Here is a 22,542-nt window from a genome sequence, read left to right as displayed (position 1 = left end):
TCACCTACCATGCCTATACTGCTAAAATAGTCATGATAGTCGGGTGGGTGTATTAACAATGTGGTACTTAAAAACAATTGTGCCATTTAGTACCGTTTAGCATAACATAATTAGCGCAAATTGCACTCTAATAGTTTAATTAGTGTTCAGTGGTGTAGTTCATGTTCGTGTTTGTGAACGGTCCCTAAATAGTTTATTTGCGAGCATAGCAAGCATGACTTTTTGCACACATTTCTGTACTGCCCGGGTACTGCCCAGGGGGGCACATCGAATAATTTTGGTGGGTATGCTCCCCCGGAATTTTGAGGTGGTGGATCGTTGGGAGCTGACGGCGTACAGATAAAAGGGGGTCTTTTTGGAGCTGCGAACAAGTAAAATGGGGACTTTTGAAGCTGCGAACTGTCCAAATCAAGGGTCTTTCTTGGCTTTCTGGTTGAAAATTGCCTGAAAAAACCTTTCAGAGCTGAAATTGTCAAAATCAAGGGTCTTTCGAGCTCTATTTTGGTCAAATATAGGGGGTCTTTCGGAGCTGCGAAATCCAAAAAGGGGGGTCTTTCCGGGGGAGCATATCTGTATGGTCATTTGTGTTGAGTGCCCCCCGGGGGTACTGCCCCTATTTTAAAGTGCCAAATCCCCACAGCTCATAATTAGTGCACAGTCCAAAATGAGGGGAGTTTGGGTGATGCAGCCAAAAGTAAAACCACTGACAGGCCTGTACATAGAACCTAATTTATTTTCACCTTCAAAAGACAGCGTATAAACCCTTCTACAGGAGTGGGAGAAAGAAGGGGCCAAGAGGTGTAAAATTTCCAAATCTTCCTGCTGTCCCTCTACTAAAAATATTGTTGATATTCACTGAGAAATTTTGGGTCAAAATTAGAATGTTTAAAAATTGTGGTCTAACCAGGCCAAAAGAAGATACTTTTGGTCAATTTTGTCCCAGTATTTTTAGCCGAGGCAATATCGACCAGGGGGGGGGCACATCAAACAAATTTGGTGGGTATGCTCCCCGAAATTTTGAGGTGGTGGGTCTTTGGGAGCTGACTGCGTACCGATAAAAGGGGGTCTTTTGGAGCTGCGAACAAGTAAAACAGGGACTTTTGGAGCTGCGAACAGTCCAAATCAAGGGTCTATCTTCATGATCTTGGCTTTCTGGTTGAAAATCGCCTGAAAAAAACCTTTCAGAGCTGAAATGATCAAAATCAAGGGTCTTTTGGAGTTCTATTTTGGTCAAATATAGGGGGTCTTATGGAGCTGCGAAATCCAAAAAAAGGGGAGGGGGGTCTCTCCGGGGAGCATACCTGTATGGTCATTTGTGTTGAGTGCCCGGGACCAGCCTCTCCCACTCCCCATTACTGCTGATGCTGGTATGCCTCTGCTCTTCTGGGTCTTTGAATTGATGAAAGATCATGCTATAAAAATTAATTAAGTCATGAAGTGACATGAGCTATCTATAAATTGCATAATGGGTTGCTGTTTTGGCCATGATTTGACCACCCAGAGGCTTTCATTTCCTGCTTTATAACATATGCTTAACATCATCAACACATTGATGTGTCTCAACTTCAAGCATGAAGTTATAGAACTCCCAGGACCCCAGTTTAGTATCTTTGTTTACCTTGACAAAAAGGACTCATGTAACATTTCACAGTGAAATGCAGAATTATGAACAATGCCAAAGGGATTGAGGCTAATTGTTATAATTGGTTGGTTAGACCTGTATACATGTACATGGTAGGCCCTATACAGGTGTCAAAGGACACCATTTCATCAGTCTGGGTATAGCATATAGTTTCAACAATGCATTATGGGAAACTATATCATAGTTTCAACAATGCATTATGGGAAAGCATTCCAGTACAGGGTACGGAATGCAATATGGAAGGCATTTGCCCGGGGCATTTGACTACAGGTATAGCATAGTCCTTCAAGAATGACCCACTGCTATGTGGGGAGGGGGGGGCTCGGCAAAGCCGAGCATGTTCGGCGAAGCCGAACAACGAGGCCGAAGGCCGATTAGCGAGGCCCGAATACTAGTACTCAATACTAGTATATAGTTTAAACTTATCAAGCTGAGAGTCATTCTTGAAGCTTTGCCTCAATACTAGTATAATTATATAGTTTTAAACTTCTCAAGCTGAGAGTCATTCTTGAAGCTTTGCCTCAATACTAGTATATCATGAGTTTTAAACTTCTCAAGCTGAGAGTCATTCTTGAAGGACTAGTATAGCATAGTATCAACAATGCATTATGGGAAGCTATGGCATAATTTCATGGGAATGAAATAATTTCATAATTTTATGGGAAGCTATGGCATTATGGGAAGCTATGGCATTTGACTACAGGTATAGCATAGTATCAACAATGCATTATGGGAAGCTATGGCATAATTTCATCAATACTTTGTATGGGAATATAAGGTACAGCTGATGCATTCTGGGAAGAATACATAGTGTACATGTATTTAACATGACAATAACATGGTTTTAAAAATGCATTATGGGCAAGAGTTCCAACAATGCATTATGGGCAAGAGTTCCAACAATGCATTATGGGAAAGCATTCAAATACAATCTACAGCAATGCATTATGAGTATAGGTACATGTATATCATATAATTTCAATAATGCATTATGGGAAAGCATTCCAGTACAAGGTACGGAATGCATTATGGAAGGCATTTGACTACAGGTATAGCATAGTATCAACAATGCATTATGGGAAGCTATGGCATTTCATCAATACTTTGTATGGGAATATAAGGTACAGCTGATGCATGTACAGGCCTATTTAACATGACAATAACATGGTTTTAAAAATGCATTATGGGCAAGAATTCCAACAATGCATTATGGGAAAGCATTCCAATACAATCTACAGCAATGCATTATGGGAAGACATTCCGCTACAGAGTATAGGTATAGCATATAGTTTCAACAATGCATTATGGGAAGCTATGGCATAATTTCAACAATGGTACAGAGAATGTCTTTAGTTATATAATCGATCTAGCCAACTATAAACTCAACTATAATTCCAACTATAACTATAAACTCAACTATTAATTCCAACTACAACTATAAACTCAACTATAAACTCAACTATAATTCCAACTACAACTATAAACTCAACTATAATTCCAACTATAACTACAACTACAACTATAACTACAACTATAAACTACAACTACAACTATAAACTATAAAATGTTAACACTCCTATTTATTATACCTCTTGTGCTTTTCAAGAACTATGGTTAACCCAAGAAGATTAGGCCCGCACCAAATAGAATTGCACTGTTTATAGTGATATGGCAAATCCCCTATATTGGTTTGTCATGCATGGAGACCAAAATATTGTACTGGCATTTATCAGCGAAAACCCAATATCAAATTGAATATCTGAGTGGAAGAAGGTCCCGACTCCATTAAAACTGTTTTTCAGGGGACCTTTAATACCTGAACATAAAGTATTACATGCATTCGAAATTATATATGATGTTTCCATAGCAACGGTACAGGTCTTAATACGAGCTGGAGTTGGGCCCTTCTTCCACTAATATACTGCAAGTGCCAGTTCCGTAAGCAGATGTGTTATAAATAGGTACAGAAATTTGGTAATTATCCATTATTTGTGTAAGTAGAAGCATGTAATATGTTAGCAAGAAAGTTTATTGTAGTGAAAAGCAGATTTCATGGATGAACAAAATTCCTCTTTAACCAAATATTTGTGGAAGAAGGGCCCAACTCCATGGGCCCAACTCCATGGAGTTGGGCCTTTATCCCATGAAAACCATGATTAAGTGTACGTGGAAGACTATTGAGAGAGTGGATTTTGGCTCAACTTTCACACACAAGGTAGAACAGTCTGCTGGCAATATAATGCTGGGTCTAACTCATTTTTCTAAAAAATTGGAGTTGGGCCCTTCTTCCACTCAGGTATTCAATTTAATTTGCAATTTTGCAATTGCAATTTTCAACCTTGAGTGTTACAATGGTTTTCACACATAGCACTTTTGCGTTTACGCTCATGCACAACACAAACAAGCCATTTATATCAAAGTTTTATCTGGCTCATGGCGAAATATCCGGAACCGGAAATACACTATTTTACCCTCCATCAAGTGACACACAAACATGGCAGAGCTAGTCAGTATTCTATAGGTGTAATCTCTTTGGGTAAACCACTTTATAACTTTAGTGATCATCTGTATAATTTTGTATGCTTCAACCCATATGTGAGATAGGAGGACTAAATAGGAGACCCTCCACACAGAGACCAGATTTTCAATTTACATAATGGATGAAATCAAAACTCCACCGGCGGTTGCCCACCGGTTCCATCCGGTTTCCATTGCTTAGAACAATAGAAACTGAACGGGACCAGCAGCCAACCGCCAGTCGAGTTTTGATTTCTTCCCTAAGACATTCATTGTTGGCAATTATGTAATAACACACCACATCTATATACTATAGAATGATGCAACTTCTGATAGGTATTTCATATTATATTATTTCTTGGTACATTGCTCAATGGTTTATTCAAATGCAGAAGTCTTTATAAGTATTGTTACTTTGCTTATTGAGGGTTAATCTTCCAAATATGGCAATTGTAAAGAAAAGAATATGTGTTATATAGGCCTAAGTAAAATGGGTTATTTAACAAACAACATTACTACTGTGTACAAGAAAAATATAAAAATAAAATGTGACCGTCCACCACTTAAATGGGATGTAATGTTGGTATTTTCACTTTTTGAGATATTGGACAGGCAACTTTTCCTCAAAATAAGCTTTACAATGATATATTACATGTCCCTGTTGCTCATTTACAAGACATTAAAAACCAGTAAAAAAAGTTGAGATATCATTTGTTTTCTATTGCTGCTTGAGTGGTTCAATGGTCCATATCTCAAAAATAGCTCTACCGACATTACGGCCCATCTGTACCCCAGTGAAATTTAACACCCAAAATATCTGTTGTTTCCATGGTGTGAACTAAAATGTGGTAAAAGTGGTAACCACCACATGTACTATCCTATATGGGGCATTGTTATACAAGTTTTTGCTTCTATATCAAAACCGCTGGAGTAATACTACTCAAAATTTTGAAAACGGATTGTTTTAATGGCAGGCACTATGTAAGATAAAAAATTTGAAAAAACCTGACAATCCACCTTTAATAATGTGGAAGCAGGAAAGTGACACTTCCCTGTTGGAAGTAGTTGGCCTACATTCACATATCAGCCTTTGTTTCAACGGTAAACAAAATATTTCATTTGAAAGACAGTATGAATGTATTGAATACATTTGTACATGTATAACTGAATTATATTAATAGTTACGATACACCCCGTTTATGTTTTTCATAAAACATATGAGGAAATGACAAGCTTAGAAGAGAAGTGTGCAGATTTGCTGTAAGCATTTTGCGCTTAAAATTATTTGCTCCAAAAATTGATACTTGGTATTGTTAGGGTATATTCATTAAGGACTTGACTCATCAAAAAAACCTTGGTAAAGGGATAATCCATTTGGGTTTGTTCTCCTTATACAATGCTATTTAACTGTTATTAAATCTATTGATGAAAATGAAATGTGTTGTGATTTGATCCGCTCAAACAAAAGTAGGACATTTTGAGTTATTACCATCAAAGTAATACCGTACATAGTAAACATAATACCGTAAAGATTCTCCTAATGGCGCACATGGGTTCCTTTGCCTTAGGGTAAATTCATGTACAAATAGAGAGCTCCCTCCTCTGAAAATCTTAACAAGAATCAAGGGTCTGTGCCATTATTTGCTGGTTAATTTTTTACAGGAGTTTGTGCCTAAAATTCCAGTTATGTTAAGGGTACCCATAAGCGCCATTAGGCCAATCTTTATGGTATTGTAAGATTTCCACTACTATGAAATACACCCTTATAATTTTGAGCTGAACTACTGACTAAATTTCATTCCAGTGCCTAGATCGTGATAATTTGAACTAGCAGCCAATAGCTGCATCTTTTAGCCCCGGCTTAAAGACCTCGTTCGTTCAAATCGGTCAAGAAATACAGAACAGTGATCCAAAATCCCAAAAAAGATGCAAATTCAAACGTTGCAGATTGATCCCATTGGATGCCCTAATGATTTGTACACAGTGTTCTCAAACACAAACTAGTGCTGTGCTTTCCAATGATAAGAACATTTAAATGTAACTTTTGATTTGGTTCCTTCCTTGGGTTATCAAGCACTGTTTCTTTAATTCTCAACCGATTTCAACAAATGAGGTCTTAAATCAGAGCTTAGGGAACAGGTATTAGCTGCTGGTTTTAGTCTTTGTTTAGGATATACAGGGGTGAACATAACTGGTACCTCAATTCTCTTACTGTCTGTATACTGCCTAGATCACACAGTGCAACTTCACACAGTTCAGCCAATCAAATGGTGATTTTTCAAGCCCGGATTCTAGCAGCTAATTAATGCGTCCCATTTCCTTATTTGTATACTCGCACAAGAAGTGTGAAAGGATTGTCCTTTGACCTGTAGTAATATGGTTCTGATGCCCTTTAATATATGCTTGTACTTCAACCTCTATGAGGTGTACATTCAAATTTACATATCAATGAAGACAAATTTACAATAAATTCAGAGGTAATACAAATTTTTATTCAATGTTCTATTGAATATGAGGTAAAAAGAATTTGTGTTAACTTAGAAGAAAAACTAACCAATATTTGATATAGTATAACAGATATATATATATATATAACTCTTGATTAAACATTATTTTTATTTACAACTTTATACAATGTATGTATTATATTGCAGCATATTTGTTAGTAAGCCTACTTAAGCCTACTTTAACAAAAGGAACTTTTTCACAGACTAAAGCTGAATTTACACTAAGATTGCTTTTGTACATTTTCAGGAGCAATGAGAAAGATAAAGTAGTAAGTTGATCAGCAATAGCTTTAATAGGAAAAGCAACATCGCATTTTAATTTCATATCTTTTACACTAATCATCATCACATTCTGTATAGACCAAGCACTGCCTCCCAGTCTAGACTGTAATGCCCATATCATACTAACAGTCCCAGCATGCAATTTAAAGACCCCTAGTAATCAAACGCTACACAATCACTACCAGTGTCCTATCTATCTAGCAAGGTAGCAACAAAGTTGCCTTCAAGTCAACTGGTTGATCTGACACTTGTGTATGCTAGCGACTTATCGATCAGATATCAGCAATCGCTTTTCCGAAAAGCAACAAAAGTTATGCCTCATTGCAATTGTTTAGTATGATACAGCCTTAACTTGCACAAATTTGATCCTGTTTTGTCGCAATCAGTGTTCACCCCAATGTCCTATATTGTGATCATGGAAATTGGTGCTGGAGAAATTGAGATTTATTTAATGCAAAAGAATTGCCATTCTCAATGACAAACATAGTTTTGGGGTAAAATTGGGTCATTTTTGAGGAGGAAATACCTCATTTGGCATGCCAAAATTCTTGAGAGTGAGAATTGGTCACAAATACAAATTTGAGCTTGTGCTTTATATAAGGGAACCTCGGAAGGGGACATGAAATTAGCATACTGTGCAGATTTTATGTAGAGATTATACAGCTTTACGCACAGGTACTTGTATCTGGAAATCAGATTATTTTGGAACAGGCCTCAATGTGAGGTACAAAACACAATGTGAAAAAATCTGACCATCTACATTTAATTATTATTAATTATTCTGTACAGACCTGTCATTGTAAAAGTGCATTGAAAAGTGCAACAACTGTAAGTCTGATTGCACATAAACAAGTATAAACTATAAAAAAAAACTTGGACACATGACAAAAGCCGTCTTGGTCTAAATTCAGCGGTAGAGGAATATTAACTGGTACAATGGACTATTCCAGTTGAAATCCATACACCCATGGAAAACATGTAAGGGTGTAGATTTTAAATGGAGTTACCCATTCAGGTAAACCCATTTGAAATTCACACTCCCTATGTGCGGGATTAAGGACATGTCTTCCATGGGGGTGTATGGATTTCAACTGGAATAGCCCAATGATAAAAACTACTTTCTATACCTTAACATTTGAAACTGTCTGATCAAATGTGACATGATCAAGGGGAATGAGTCACATGTCGACCCTGGTCGAAAATGAGTTTTACATACGTTTCTAAAGAGGACATTTACAGCTTTCAGAAACTGAAAACCCCATGTTGATACAACTTTTCTTTGCAAAGTTACGTCAATTTATCAATGGCGGAAAACAATATAAAACAAAAGAATTTTAACACTTTCTTTTCCAATATCTCAAAATCAATATTAGCGACATCCGACTCACTTCCCTTGATCATGTCACATATTTGTTTGTGTGGTGTCTACATGCATGGGTAGATACTACATGTACAACAACAATGGGTGTGTACACTTTTGTTGATACCTTTTTACTACACTAACAGTTGACTCAAATTTCATTTAAAGATTATATAAATCCTTAACATACTACAAAATGTTAAACTAAATAGAAAAGGCTTTCATTATTTCTTGACCACTTACTGTCCTGACCATAAGAAATTGCATCGCTGTATAGCGGCCCTATTCATTATTAATATCAGTATATAGCTTTTGAACAAACTAGAGCCGTTAGTAAATTGGAACAGTTGGTACAGGGTGGGGGACGGGGGTGCTTATCAAGTTAGCACAGGCACAGACTGCATCAACTTGAAGTATCAATTTACAAATTGGTAGTATAATATTTCCATAAGAATAATAAATAGCTGGTCTATGAGGTGTACCATGGAGCTATGGTCTAGGATAATAAATGGTGGTCAAGAACAAGTAAAAGCTTAGAAAACACACCCAGGGAAAGGTAAGTCCTGTAATTAGTCACTACAAATTAAACATCTTCAAGATATATTGATCCATTTAACAGCTTGTGACATGGAACAAGCAATGAGGTTAGAATGAAAGAGTCTGGACTCAGCCATGCTTGTGTGTCACTCAGCCTCTGGATTATTTTGACATGCACCTGGCAACCTTTATATTGCTAGTGCATGTCTGTTTATGTTTTGCATCGTGCCAATAATGCAGCCGATACGTGTTCAATTTTATTGGGCAATTTCTAAGACCATACACAATCTACCATTGTGCACTATATACACATTCATAGAGCAAAATGGTAATTTTGTATCTAGGGTCTTTGAAATTGCCCAATAAAATTGAATGTGTATCGACCGATATGACTACATGTGCAAACCTCTGTATGCTCTAGGTTAAATACATCAAGTTGATTTCAGGCTTGTGCTGATAAATGCAGGAGATACACATTTTTAGTGCTCAAGTGTGACAATATGAAGGATTTACCATAGCGTGAAACATGGGGCAATTTTGAGTCCACACTCTTTAGTCTTTAGAATCTCTCTTATAGAAACAATCCATCTTGTTATTATACATCACACTCACATAGTTTAATATTTGTACATGTATACCAGCATACAGAATCATGAATATGTGACCCATCAGTACATCAAGACACAACAGTTGTCCAAGTCAAAGAAAGGCATTTAATATTCAAAATCTAGTGGAAATTGCCTATTGTTTTTCTGTACCTATTTTCTTTGCTCTATCTATAAGTAACCTTTCCAACAACTGCTGTATTTTGATGTAATGGTTCACATATATCTATACTGTCTGCTAGCATTGATTCTCAATAAATGTAACCTGAGCAAGCAAATTGAGTACAATGTCACAATGCATCACAACTCTTTGTGAAATCCATCCCAAGTCAAGTCAAAATGAGGACAAACTGGTTACATTACAATTCTAACATTTTGGCTCTAGGGCATGGAATTTCCTGCACTGCAGTTTGATCCAAATCCTACTTCCATATTAACTGGGAACTCACATCATTATAGTAGAATAAAGTTAAGGTTTGAGTGTTATATGTGACATGATCTGATCAGCCTAAAGTCAGCAACAATGAAATTGAGACAGAAGCAAAATAACTAGCAAAATAACTGTAAAAAATAAGAAAATGGACATATTATAAGAACAGGATTCCCGCACCTTGAAGCCTTTAAAATTCAAGGACTTTCAAGGTCCAAAAGCATGATTTTCAAGGACTTACCACAATACAAAAATCATGATGCGGCTCTCCATGCGCACGATTAATCTAAAGTGACAGCTCCTTTACACTCCCAAAATTTGGTCAAAATTATACTTCAGGTAAAATTCCAATTTTCAAGGACTTTCAAGGACCATGTGCAAATTTCTACGACTTTCAAGGCCTTGAAAAGGTGTTTTCAAATTCAGGACTTTCAAGGACAGTGGGAACCCTGTAAAAACTATGCCATGGACTTATTAGGGATTTTAACACCAGTAAGATTAGGCACTGATGATATTCTGACTTTGGTCTGAGTGGATCAGATCGTGTCACATAATATCAAATTGACAGGAAAACAGCTGATGAAACATTGTCCTCAGTTTGCTTGTTTTTTATGTCACATATAATGCCCATTTAAAATGAAGACATGATACAATATACATCACATTTTACTGCATGCAAAGAAAAATCCTGTTAGCACCACCCCATCACACACAAAACCACTTTGGTGAAAAAGCAGCGGAAATATTCATAATTGGGGTTAAGAACAGCTTAAAGAACATTATTTCTGAAAATATACAAAAAATTGCAACTTGCTTTGATTTGCTACACTTACAGGAAATTTGAACAAGTTATCTCATAAGTTAGCAATTGTGACCTACAGAAGATGCAACTTGTTTATGAAGTTTGCTTCTGTTCAAAAGCCATGATGATACCGAGTGCCAATGATGAAACAATACAGACAATCCTGGAAGTCTTCAACTAGTATAGTTGTTTAAACCGGCCATACCGGTTTTAACCTGTCAATCAAATGTCTGGGTACACCAAGCATGAGCAAGTGTTCTCTAGGCACTCCATAAATATCAGGAATGTGCGATAATATAGTCTTCCAGCTGAGTTCAAGTAAAGACGGTATATGTGGCTCCAACCAGATCTTGTACACGTCTGATGTTCTGACACGGTCCTCTAGACAAGTCACTCCACCGTATATGTACATGCATTTTGTCTGTAAAAGAGATTAGTAGGTGAAGAGAAATATTCATAAAAATTTACTGTTCATGTAGCCCAATGCTACTGAGGCTCAAAGGATTTGAAAGGAACTTATGTTAAAATGAAGCAATAAGCCCTTACTTGTGGACAGCTTTATAAGAAGAGTTATTTACTTCATAATACTTGTCAATCACTCTCACCAAAACTTTGTCACACAAAGGCTTATACACATATGTGACCATCCTCCACAACTGAGCCCGGATGTCGCCAGTGCCACTATTGAGATATGCTCCATCGAACTTAACAATAAACAATAGGAAACAAAGGATTTATTGACTGTTTTATTGATTTTTCACTACTTAAATGTCAAGTACTATAGACATGATATACATCATTTTAAAGCTAATTTCAAGCAGAATATTTTGGTTGAATATCTCAAAAATGATGATTGGCGACTTCAGGGCTCAGTTGTGCTGAGGGGTCACATATGTATAAACACCCCTATGCACACCCATATATTTACCTAAACATCATCAACCAAGGACATACAGCAATAGCACAATTGCTGACACACAAGTTTGAGTCTGATTCACCTTGCTGTGGACTGTTAAGACTTTCCCACATAATACAGACCCATCCTACACCTCTAAATGGTGAAAGTGGAGTGCTGATTGGCTTATTGAATCACATCATGAAATACAAGCACCTCATTAGCTGAGCAAGCAATGAAGTTCATTAATGTGCCCCCCCCCCCCTGGCCGGATCTGGTTCTTTTCACCTTATAATTTGAGTGCATGCATCCATAAATCCAAAAGGTGTGTGCCAAGCACAGGAATTACTCAAAAGTTTGGTTTGGGTAGGGGCGTGTCATTGAGAATTTAAAAGGGGGCTCACCAATATACCAATTTGTCAAGAAATTTGGACCCATTGATAAACCAAAAGACAAAATTCTCAGCCAAATTTAATTTTACATCTTTTCCCTCAAATATTGTCAAGAGAAAGTTCTCTTAATACAGCATTTTGTACTCACCGATGTGACAGCTGCTGAATGGAAGAAGGCTGGTTGTGGCATCACAGCTGTTAACCTAGTCCATCTTAACTCAGATAGACTTAATTTCCATACATCATCATATATTTTCACATTATTGTGTCCACCACATATATAAACATCTAAAAAGAGGACAAAAATACTTGTGTAAAGAAATTGAACATGATATAAAGATTGAACACGATATAAAGATAATGTGTTCATATTCAAGAAAGTTCCTATATGCAATGTTATATAAAGTTCCTATATGCAATGTTATAACTTATATTCAAATTTCAAAATGTATTACAATTAATAAAAATTTTTATCAAATTCATTGATACCATATTCCATTTAATCAGCATATATATTAGAAGGGCTGCTAAGAATATGCAATTGGGTTATTTGCAGCGCAATTTGCGTATTTTGGCATTTTGGAAAAAATCTAAAAAAACTTTTCAATTTTTTTTTTTATTTTTAAGATTTTTTCCAAAATGTCAAAAAATTGCGCCGCAAATAACGCAATTGCGTATTCTTAGCAGCCCTATATATTAGTCTCCTGTATACTCTTCTAGCTTGGTCCAGACCGTCCAGTTAAGATTGGTCTTAAACCCTGGAATTGCAGAAACTTTTGGACCTCATAACTGCATAAGTTTTGGTCTAAAGTATATAAAATTATACATATTTAGAATGGCAAGCATTTGACTAATCCATCTGTGACATCAAAATGGGAAACATTTTTTAGGATTTTCTCCAAAAATGAACAATTTATGATACATGTAAAAATGTATACTTTTATATACGTATATGTATTTTACTTTTACCCATAATAGGTTTAATGTGTAAATGTTTCTAATCACAAATATAAAATAAGCAAAATTGCTCCAAACAGTTCAAATTGTGAACAAATAATACCATGAAAATATCACACTTTACAGTATTTGGCCTGAGGTCCTGCTTATTTCCAACACTGTACTTACCATTGCCACATTGTACACTACTGTGATATACTCTTCTCTCTGGGTAATCATCATCTCTTGAAGGGGCAATATTAACTAGTTCCCACTCCAGTGTGTCTGTATTAAATGCATGTAGCTGTAACACAAAATAAGTTTTAAAAACATTAATATTTATCGCTCGATTTTGTATTCATTGAATTATGCCTTAAACCCTACACATGAAAGCAATCTTATATCTTATAAATCACTGTCACTACATTCAAAAGAACAACAATTCAAATCCCCCCTCCCCGATATTGCCCTCATCTTTTCTTGGCACCGGCCAGTGGGGTAGGTCACACTAAACTACACACAAAAATATTAAATATGAGGCAATTTGCTGAAGCAATTCCCATTAAATAAGATTATTAATGAGTTAAGGTTAAATCAATTTGTTCGCCACATTCAGTGTTCGAAATAATCACTTATCCTCTTGTCCAAAAATCACTGGGGACAACCATATTGAGCTATCTACTTATCCCCTGGACAACCACTATATTTTACCTTCAAAATCATGATTTAAACTTGATATTAAATTTTGACTTTTGACTTCATGTTTGATTGTAATTTGTATCCTTAAGGGAGGACAGTTTTTATGGTCTACTGAGCTCAGCAATGCTTTGCTGTCTTCGATAAGCGCATTGTATCGAGAGGTACCTGGCTTTTATCAAAGCCCAAACCCATTAAAGCCTGTAGCAAACTCTGCCAGGCTCCGCTCAATTGACAACTCTGCTCCGATATAACACATTGACCAAAATATAATGCAGTTATGAGGTCCAAAAGTTTCTGCAATTCCAGGGTTTAAGACCAATCTTAACTGGACGGTCTGGACCAAGCTAGAAGAGTATACAGGAGACTAATATATAGGGCTGCTAAGAATACGCCATTGCGTTATTTATATGAATTTTTTGACATTTTGGAAAAATCTTAAAAAAAAAAATTGAAAAGTTTTTTTAGATTTTTTCCAAAATGCCAAAATACGCAAAAAATATTAAATATGAGGCAATTTGCTGAAGCAATTCCCATTAAATAAGATTATTAATGAGTTAAGGTTAAATCAATTTGTTCGCCACATTCAGTGTTCGAAATAATCACTTATCCTCTTGTCCAAAAATCACTGGGGACAACCATATTGAGCTATCTACTTATCCCTGGACAACCACTATATTTTACCTTCAAAATCATGATTTAAACTTGATATTAAATTTTGACTTTTGACTTCATGTTTGATTGTAATTTGTATCCTTAAGGGAGGACAGTTTTTATGGTCTACTGAGCTCAGCAATGCTTTGCTGTCTTCGATAGCGCATTGTATCGGAGAGGTACCTGGCTTTTATCAAAGCCCAAACCCATTAAAGCCTGTAGCAAACTCTGCCAGGCTCCGCTCAATTGACAACTCTGCTCCGATATAACACATTGACCAAAATATCGATCGAATCAATTTTACGACCATGCTTGAATTAACAACCCCTTGAAACCTAATTACACCACTTTATGTAAACGTAAACTTACACACATTATTTACTTTCTATTGACCGCAGACACGACCTGAGACATGCTTATTTAATGACCACTTGAGTAGTTGATGAGTGGGTCGTTATGTACTTACTGAACAAAAGGAAATTGATTTTGGTTTTACATCAACCGTGTTTATAATCCTGCTGCTCTGCTGAACGCTCCGATAGATATCAGCAAACTCGTATACTGTTCGCTTGTTCCTATCGAACGCTCTAGCGTACATGAACCATTATCGAAGACAGCAAAGCATTATTGCCGAGCTAAGTAGACCATAAAAACTGTCCTCCCTAAGCGAGATCTACAGACCACACTGCTAGCACTAAGTATTATAATATGATGTAATGTCCACTTGTTCAGCATGTCCAGTTCAGAATATTTTTAATTAACCATTTCTGAGGAACCCAATGGTTGCAGTACTTGAGATCCACATGATCAGAATGGCGAATTTTGAAGCTTGCACAGCAGCCCTCGAATTAAGGATCTGAAGGGGCACGGCAACTTTTTTAGGGCAAGTTGATAATTGCCTTGGATTTTCACTGAAAAGGCAAGGCAGCACCGCAATTTGTAATATTTCATAAGGGCATCATGGCAACTGTTGAAAATTTGAAAAGGGCACCAAGGCAATTTCTCAAAAGCGAATAGATGCATTGCTGTCAGCTGAATTTGACACCAAAGTAAAATTCGACTCTCAACTTTACACTAAAACTAACCTGATTGCTCAAAAAACCTGCTTAAATAATACAAAGCAGTCAAAAATCAACAGTTTAATTTACTTAAATTCTGCGATTAGTTCTGAGCTGCAAAACTGACTCGAAACAGCGGTGAAACAGCTGTAACTTTGGTAATAATATTGATCAAATTCGCCGGGATAAAAACTATTTCGTGCAAAACATATCTAGAGATGGGCTCACATGTACAAGATAAGATGATACCGGAAGGGTATCGCCATCGGTTTGCAATGGGAAGTCAATGTTTGCTAATCGAGAGATCAATTGATTTGCCCAGCGCTCGGATTTTGTTCACGACACAAGGAAGCTTAGTTACTAACAGCGTTTCTGATTGGTCGATAGTAAGCTGAAGGTATTTTTCTGACCAATCGGGAAAATGAAGTCAGATTTCTAGCAACCAGATAATGTATAAAAGCGGATGCGATTGGCTGAATATGGAAGCTTACGTAGGGGTAATGAATATTAATTCACAACAAACTATAATTGATAGCTGGGTTACGATGCTGAAAATAGCGATCGTGTTCAAGATTTTCGATTTTAATTTTCCACAATTTTTCGGGGTTTTAACCAGTACTTAGGGGCAGGGCTGGCCGGCTAGGGCACCCACGGCAACTTCAACGGCAATGGGGGTGGGCACCCACAGCAATATGCCGTCGGTGCCGTGGGTTAATTCGAGGGCTGTTGCACAGGTTTAGCAATTTGTGGCTATGGATTTTGCAGAAAAAAATACATCAAATTTGATTTTTTTTTTTGCACTAAAAAATATGACACATTTTTGGGACAACCAAAATGTTTTGAGGACAAGCAGAATTTATGCTTTAGTTATCCTCGGGACAACCTACATATTTTCCTTATTTCGGACACTAGCCACATTTTCATACCATATTGTCATAATGCAAGTTAACTTGTATCTATTTAATTGACAAAGGGTAGAGTTTCAAATATTTCCATAAACTTCCCTAAAACACGCAAATAATGAACACAGCCTCTTAGATCACGCCACAGTAAACCCTATGGGATGGTTTAATTTGACATTTTGCTAAAATCAAGCTGTAAGCCATATGGGCTATACGTAGTCGCCGACATTGATTAACTGTAACTGACCTTTGTTTGAAGTTTATGGGCATATAATTCAGTCCAACTGCTTCCAATGATAAATATTCTATTATTATAATGTGCCAAGCCATGACGATACATTCCTCTCGCTTCAATCATCTCGCGGGTTTGTGATTTGGAATCTGACAAAGATGACCAGATTTGGGTCTGCAGGTTGAGCATGTGTAGATCGGAATCAAACAGAAACTCAAATTCAGAGATCTGTCGGCATCCACCGTAAACAAAGAGTTTATCTTGAAGTAAAATAATGGCCTGTGGAAATAAAGAATAAGAAGTAAATTGGATATTGAAATGTATCAACCTATGACCCATTTGTAAACCTTCATCACTTTTTTTAAAACTGAAATGACTGGCTTAGTTCTGATATGTTCTGGCTTAGTTCTGATATGAAGTGATCGATAAAAAATACAAATTAATAATAAAAAAAGACTATTTTGTATGACTTGGCCATCAATATGTGCTATTTAGAGGAATATTTAAGTATGGTTTTTGATCCCTGTTTGATACATATATATAATGATAACATACACTGTAGTTAGTTTCATTTCATTATACTAATTGTCAGGGTTGCAGATAGCAGAATTTGAGTGGCAATTTACAGAATTTGCTCGATTTAGATTTTAACCAAAGTGGCCACTTTAAGAATAAATTTGATAAAATATACATATTTTTTTGAGTTTGAGTGGTATGCTCTATGATCAAAAGCCTAAGTGGTGGACTCCAAAAGTGAGTGTTGGGCTCCACCTCCAACTGCCACCCACCATAGCTACAACCCTGCTAATTGTCACCAAATGATAGTAACTTTCTCACTTACCTGACCGTACTTTTTTGGTGGTTTCTCTCCTGTGACCTGAAGAACAGACCATCTTTTTTCTCTTAGATCTAACATGTAAATTTTGTTGTTACTAATGGAGCCCCAGGGAAAGCAGGTACCGCCGAAGAACAGAAGCACATTACCAGCTAGAGTCACTGAAGGGAAAAGACAGAATCTTGATGTTACTGGTACACAGTGTGGAATCCAGGCCAGGAAATGGTCAGATTTTTATTGAAGTAACTACAATGAATTATTTGTTCATTTGGTATCCTATTTTCAGAGCTATCATATTACATCTTGCATAACACCCTTATATCAAGGTTGGTTTGGTTACATGATTGTAGGAATCTCTACCTATGTCTCAAGATAATGCTTCAATACCTATATCTGTTTAATCAACAATTCCTGATGAGATTGTGACTGCAGCTTTTTATTGTAATGAAAATATGAGCTAACACACCCTCTTATATGACCTGCCAAGAGGTCTGTATGACTTTTCAACTGTGGAGATTTATACACCCATATTCTTACTGTGTAGTTTTGAAATATGAATTTGTACATAATCGACTTACTTTGGAGGTTTTTGAGTTGGTAACAGTTGGTACGCCTGCAGTTTGAATGCAGATACAAACACACCATTCATTTGGATTTTAGGACATGAAAATTGTAACATTTCACAATTAAACTTAACTGGGGGCTTTTATACACAAGTCTGACTATTAATCGCCACACCGTGGACCTGATATTATATACCTCCAATATGGAACCTATTTCTTTATATAATAGGCTTAATTCTTTTTAAAGGTGTGTAATGCCCTTTAGAATATGTCTTGTAACCATGGACGTTCATAGTGTTTGTGTCCACGCTTTACAAGCTTAAATTCATGCTGAAGTCCATGCTTGTGAGAATGTGGGTGAAAACAGATGCGCTCACATTTAAACGCTCGCACATGAAAGACACACAGATTCACATATTTGTGCCACTTACTTGACATTGAAGCTGTTTGTCGTGGGGGTTCTCCTGTTGTTTCCACCTCACACCAAGTCCTTGTGTCAAAATTAAAGCACCACAGCTAAAAGGAAATGCAACAAAAAAAAAAAGATTTGTGATATTATGATGTAATATTTGATATCTCTGGTTTACATGGATAAATAAATAGCCAACAAATGTATTTCATTACCTTTCTGTACTGTACTATTCAATTCCTCAGACAAGACCACACAAGACCAAATCTGGGATCAAGCATGCTAGTAGCTTATAAAGCATTAGCAGCCAAGCTGATTTGAAGAATCTACCATGAATCCATGATGGTCAGTGGTCAGCCAGGCAAGAATGGGGTATCGTACAAATATTTATTTGTTAGGCTCACATGCCAACAACATACACTATGTATTATTGAACGATTTAGATAAATGTAATAATTTAAGGTTCTTTTGGTAACTTTCACTGTTCACTTTCAAAATGCAAAACTGACTGGCTCTTATTGTACAATGTAATTCCTGACAGAGGTACAAGTAGAGCTGTAACCAGGAATCCTACCAGTCCACTAATTGGTGGAAACTATAGCTCATGTCATACAATATTCCCAGTATCACTGCATACCATTATCCTATAAAATATCACCCTGTGATGTCACCACAGGACAATAGTAATTTTATATAGCACAAAATGTCATTCAGTGAAATATTGGGAGCACTGTTGGCCAGAGCTGCAATCCTGCCTCCATTACACAATCATGTGAGTGTCAATTATAATGTAACACGATCTGGTAGAGGCCAAAGGAGGCATTTTTGAAAATTGAGTTACTATAATATAGTAATATCAAGCTATCATATACTGAAAACACCAAAGGACTAGCATACTTGGTTCTAAAGTTCTGAAGTTTTCTTATGTATTTTATTGTTTTTTTACTCATTATTTTTGCCTTTACCTCAATTTCAAATTTGCCACCTTTGGCCTCAATGGACCAGATCGTGTCACATGTGTTCAAAAATGTTAACCGAAAATGTTTATGGCTATAATTCTGCTTCCAAAAATACTTATATGCCAACCAAATCTGGTAATAATAATCTTTGGGTGTGAACATCAAGTGAATGGAGATATTTGAGGTCAAAGGTGATCTAATTGTCAAATGAGGCCATTGAAGATCTCAAGTATTAAAATTGCTCTCATGTGTAAAGGGCAAATGCTCTTATGTGTGCAGTCAATACTGATACTCAACCATGGTTTTTCCCATACAAAATAATCCTTCAACCACAAAGGAGTGCTGGTTAATATTCCTGACACATCCCTGTCGTAGTGGTTTATATTTCAGTATGAATTTCCAAAAACTAGAACTTACCTCTTGAAAGACCTCATTAAATATGATCATATTGCCTTCAATCTCTGGGTTTGGATGTTCTAGTGGTCTCTGATATTCAGGATGGTAACCTCCAAATACATACAGATTTCTATCATCAGTGACACAACAGTGACCGCTTCTAGGATAAGGAACCTTGTAACCTGGTAGTATGAACAAAATTACAAAGTCAAACAATTACACAATCACCAAGATTATGTTGAAAGACTATACAGTGAGGGGCTGTGCAATAATTATGAGTCCTGGTGGTAAAATTGGGGGGGGGCATTCCTGGCATGAAATTTTTGACGAGCCGGCGAATGGGGGGGCAAGCCATTTTTGGCCAGCCAAGAAGAGGGGGCAAGAGATTTTTGGTACACATTCATGGGGTGCCTTTTAATAAAACGCTCTAAAAACAATGAAAACGGCCAAAACAGTACGGAAACGTTTGAATATATGCAACGCTCGCAAAATACCTATAATCTACAGTAAAATTAAGTATTTCTTGGCCAAACTGGAGAAACACTATCAATGTTAGATGCTCTGCGATAAACACACACGAACATAGCATGGTACAGAAGAAAGCATACACGCGTCTTACATTGCGTTTACGCTTAGTACGCTACATGGACGCAACACGCATATTCCAGTTTGGCCAAGAAATACTTAATTTTACTGTAGACCATATGGTTTGCAAATTGGGATCCAAAAAATGTCCACGTGCAAAGTGGGGGGGGGGGGGCAGTTCCAATATAATTGAAACTCCTGGCCCCGACCGGGAGTTCCAACAGTGTGTATATGCTTAATATATGTGTTTAATGTGCATTCACATACATACTTAGCCGTCGGTACGAAGAAATCGTTGCTCCAAAAATGATTGCAAATTACACATTTAAAATCATTTTTCACCACAAAATATGATATGAAAACACAGGTGAGCAATGACATGAATATATGGAGAGGTCAAACAGGTTGTTAATTATTGTCAATATTAATATTTTGCGACATTACAATGAAGACACCCTATCATGCCTATGGCACCTGCTACAACTTGAGAACAAGTCCTCAAACGTTCGAAATTTGTAGTTACTACAACTGAGGGGGATAAAGATTTTTTTGCGGGCTGAGGGGGGGTCAAGCAATTTTTGGCAGGCCAAGGGGGGGGGGAGGGCTTCTGACAATGACATGTCTGATATTGACTAAAACTTGTGAAAGAATGAAAATTATTGCTATTTATTTGACTTTTTATTTATTTTGTTAATTTCATTTGATTTCAGGAAAAGGCTATAAACTTTCAGACCTTTTTGGTCTTCCAGCCTTTTCCTCCATACCGTGTTTATATATTTTTTCATGTTATGTCTTTGATTTTTATGGAAATAAAAATATGAATGAATGAATATGAATGACTGAGAAAATGTAGCTCACCGTGACGTCACTCCCGGGGGGAGGGCACTCAAATTTAACACAAATGACCATTACCCCCGGAAAGACCCCCCTTTTTGGATTTTGCAGCTCCGAAAGACACCCTATATTTGACCATAATAGAGCTCCGAAAGACCCTTGATTTGATCATTTCAGCTCTAAAAGACCCAAAAATTTCTCATTCCTCATATTTCTGGGGTTTTTTCAGGCAATTTTCAACCAAAAAGCTAAGGAAGAAAGACCCTTGATTTTGACTGTTCGCAGCTCCAACCCCATTTTACTTGTTCGCAGCTCAAAAAAAAAACCCTTTTACCGATGCACGCTGTCAGCTCCCAAAGTCAAAGACCCACCACCTCCGGGGGAACATACCCACCAAAATTTTTTGATGTGCCCCCCCCCCCCACGACGTCGCTCAGTCATTTCATTTAACACTGAATTTGATCAGTGCAGTACATGTACCCAATAAAATTATAATATGACTGCACTGAGCATGTGAGTAGCCAGCGAGTGACCCCCGCGAGTGACCCCAGCGAGTGACCAGCCAGCGTTCTGAGTGTGTAAGCTTATTAAGTTAAATATTATCATTGCTTATCAACCATGCTTATTCATTGTAATGTAAAATGTAAACAATCATGCTTAATATTCATTGTTGTAAATGTAATGTGTATAATCATGTAATAAACCATGAAAAAAAATACCTGCATGGCGACTTTGAACAGGTTCGACAAGGTAGAATTTGCCAACCTTCCCTTCACCGTCAGATTGCTGTTCGATCTCCATCATATATCTCAGTTACCGATGATGTACAATTTCTAGCGTCATTTAATCTTATTTTTGTATGAAAGATGGTTTACGATTAGGCAAAAACACACAAACATTCATCGGGCAAACCCACTTCCACGATTTGCGATAGGTTGTTTACATTTTGACCTTTGCACCGGGAATGTTTCTATTGCTGGATGTGATTAGCTAAAAGCATAATTTTGATATACAACTAGCCAATAATGATGCGTCTTCTTTCTTACATATCCAGGGACTTTTGTACTCAACATCATTAATTACATCCAGTCTATGTGCTTTATACTCTCGTACAAAATACCTTCCTATACAAGAGTATCCCACCAGAGTTTCCACGTAACTTCTTGTATTGACAATTTTTATGCTCTAGATTTTTTTTTTAGTCTTTACACAGCCGTGACGTTAGTCACGGCTGTGTCTTTTTCTTACAGGTTCTTACACAGCCGTGACGTTAGTCACGGCTGTGTCTTTTTTCTTACAGGTTCTTACACAGCCGTGACGTTAGTCACGGCTGTGTCTTTTTTCTTACAGATTCTTTACACAGCCGTGACGTTAGTCACGGCTGTGTCTTTTTTCTTACAGGATCTTCTTCTTCTTTCTTCTTTCTTTCTGTCAACCATTACATTTGCTCTAGCACTCACATGCTTATATCGATTTTGACTTAACTTAGTCATAATGATCATTGACCGTGCCCC

General features: G+C 36.9%; 1 protein-coding gene across 1 annotated transcript; it reads right to left on the bottom strand.

The window, feature by feature from the left end:
• Window positions 1-6,611: 6,611 nt before the first annotated feature.
• LOC140158812 (kelch domain-containing protein 10-like) lies at window positions 6,612-21,974 on the bottom strand. The gene is made up of 8 exons (XM_072182037.1): window positions 21,748-21,974; window positions 19,631-19,791; window positions 18,277-18,361; window positions 17,289-17,443; window positions 16,463-16,726; window positions 13,095-13,209; window positions 12,118-12,257; window positions 6,612-11,103 (listed from the first exon to the last, which is right to left on the bottom strand). The coding sequence occupies exons 1-8, from the start codon at window positions 21,830-21,832 to the stop codon at window positions 10,873-10,875; spliced, it is 1,236 nt and encodes a 411-aa protein (XP_072038138.1). The 5' UTR covers window positions 21,833-21,974; the 3' UTR covers window positions 6,612-10,872.
• Between the last annotated feature and the right edge of the window lie 568 nt (window positions 21,975-22,542).

The sequence above is a fragment of the Amphiura filiformis genome, chromosome 8 (assembly GCF_039555335.1).
Source record: "Amphiura filiformis chromosome 8, Afil_fr2py, whole genome shotgun sequence".
Taxonomy (NCBI): domain Eukaryota; kingdom Metazoa; phylum Echinodermata; class Ophiuroidea; order Amphilepidida; family Amphiuridae; genus Amphiura; species Amphiura filiformis.
The sequence above is the reverse complement of the archived record's forward strand: the minus strand, read 5'-3'. Positions and strand labels throughout refer to the sequence as shown.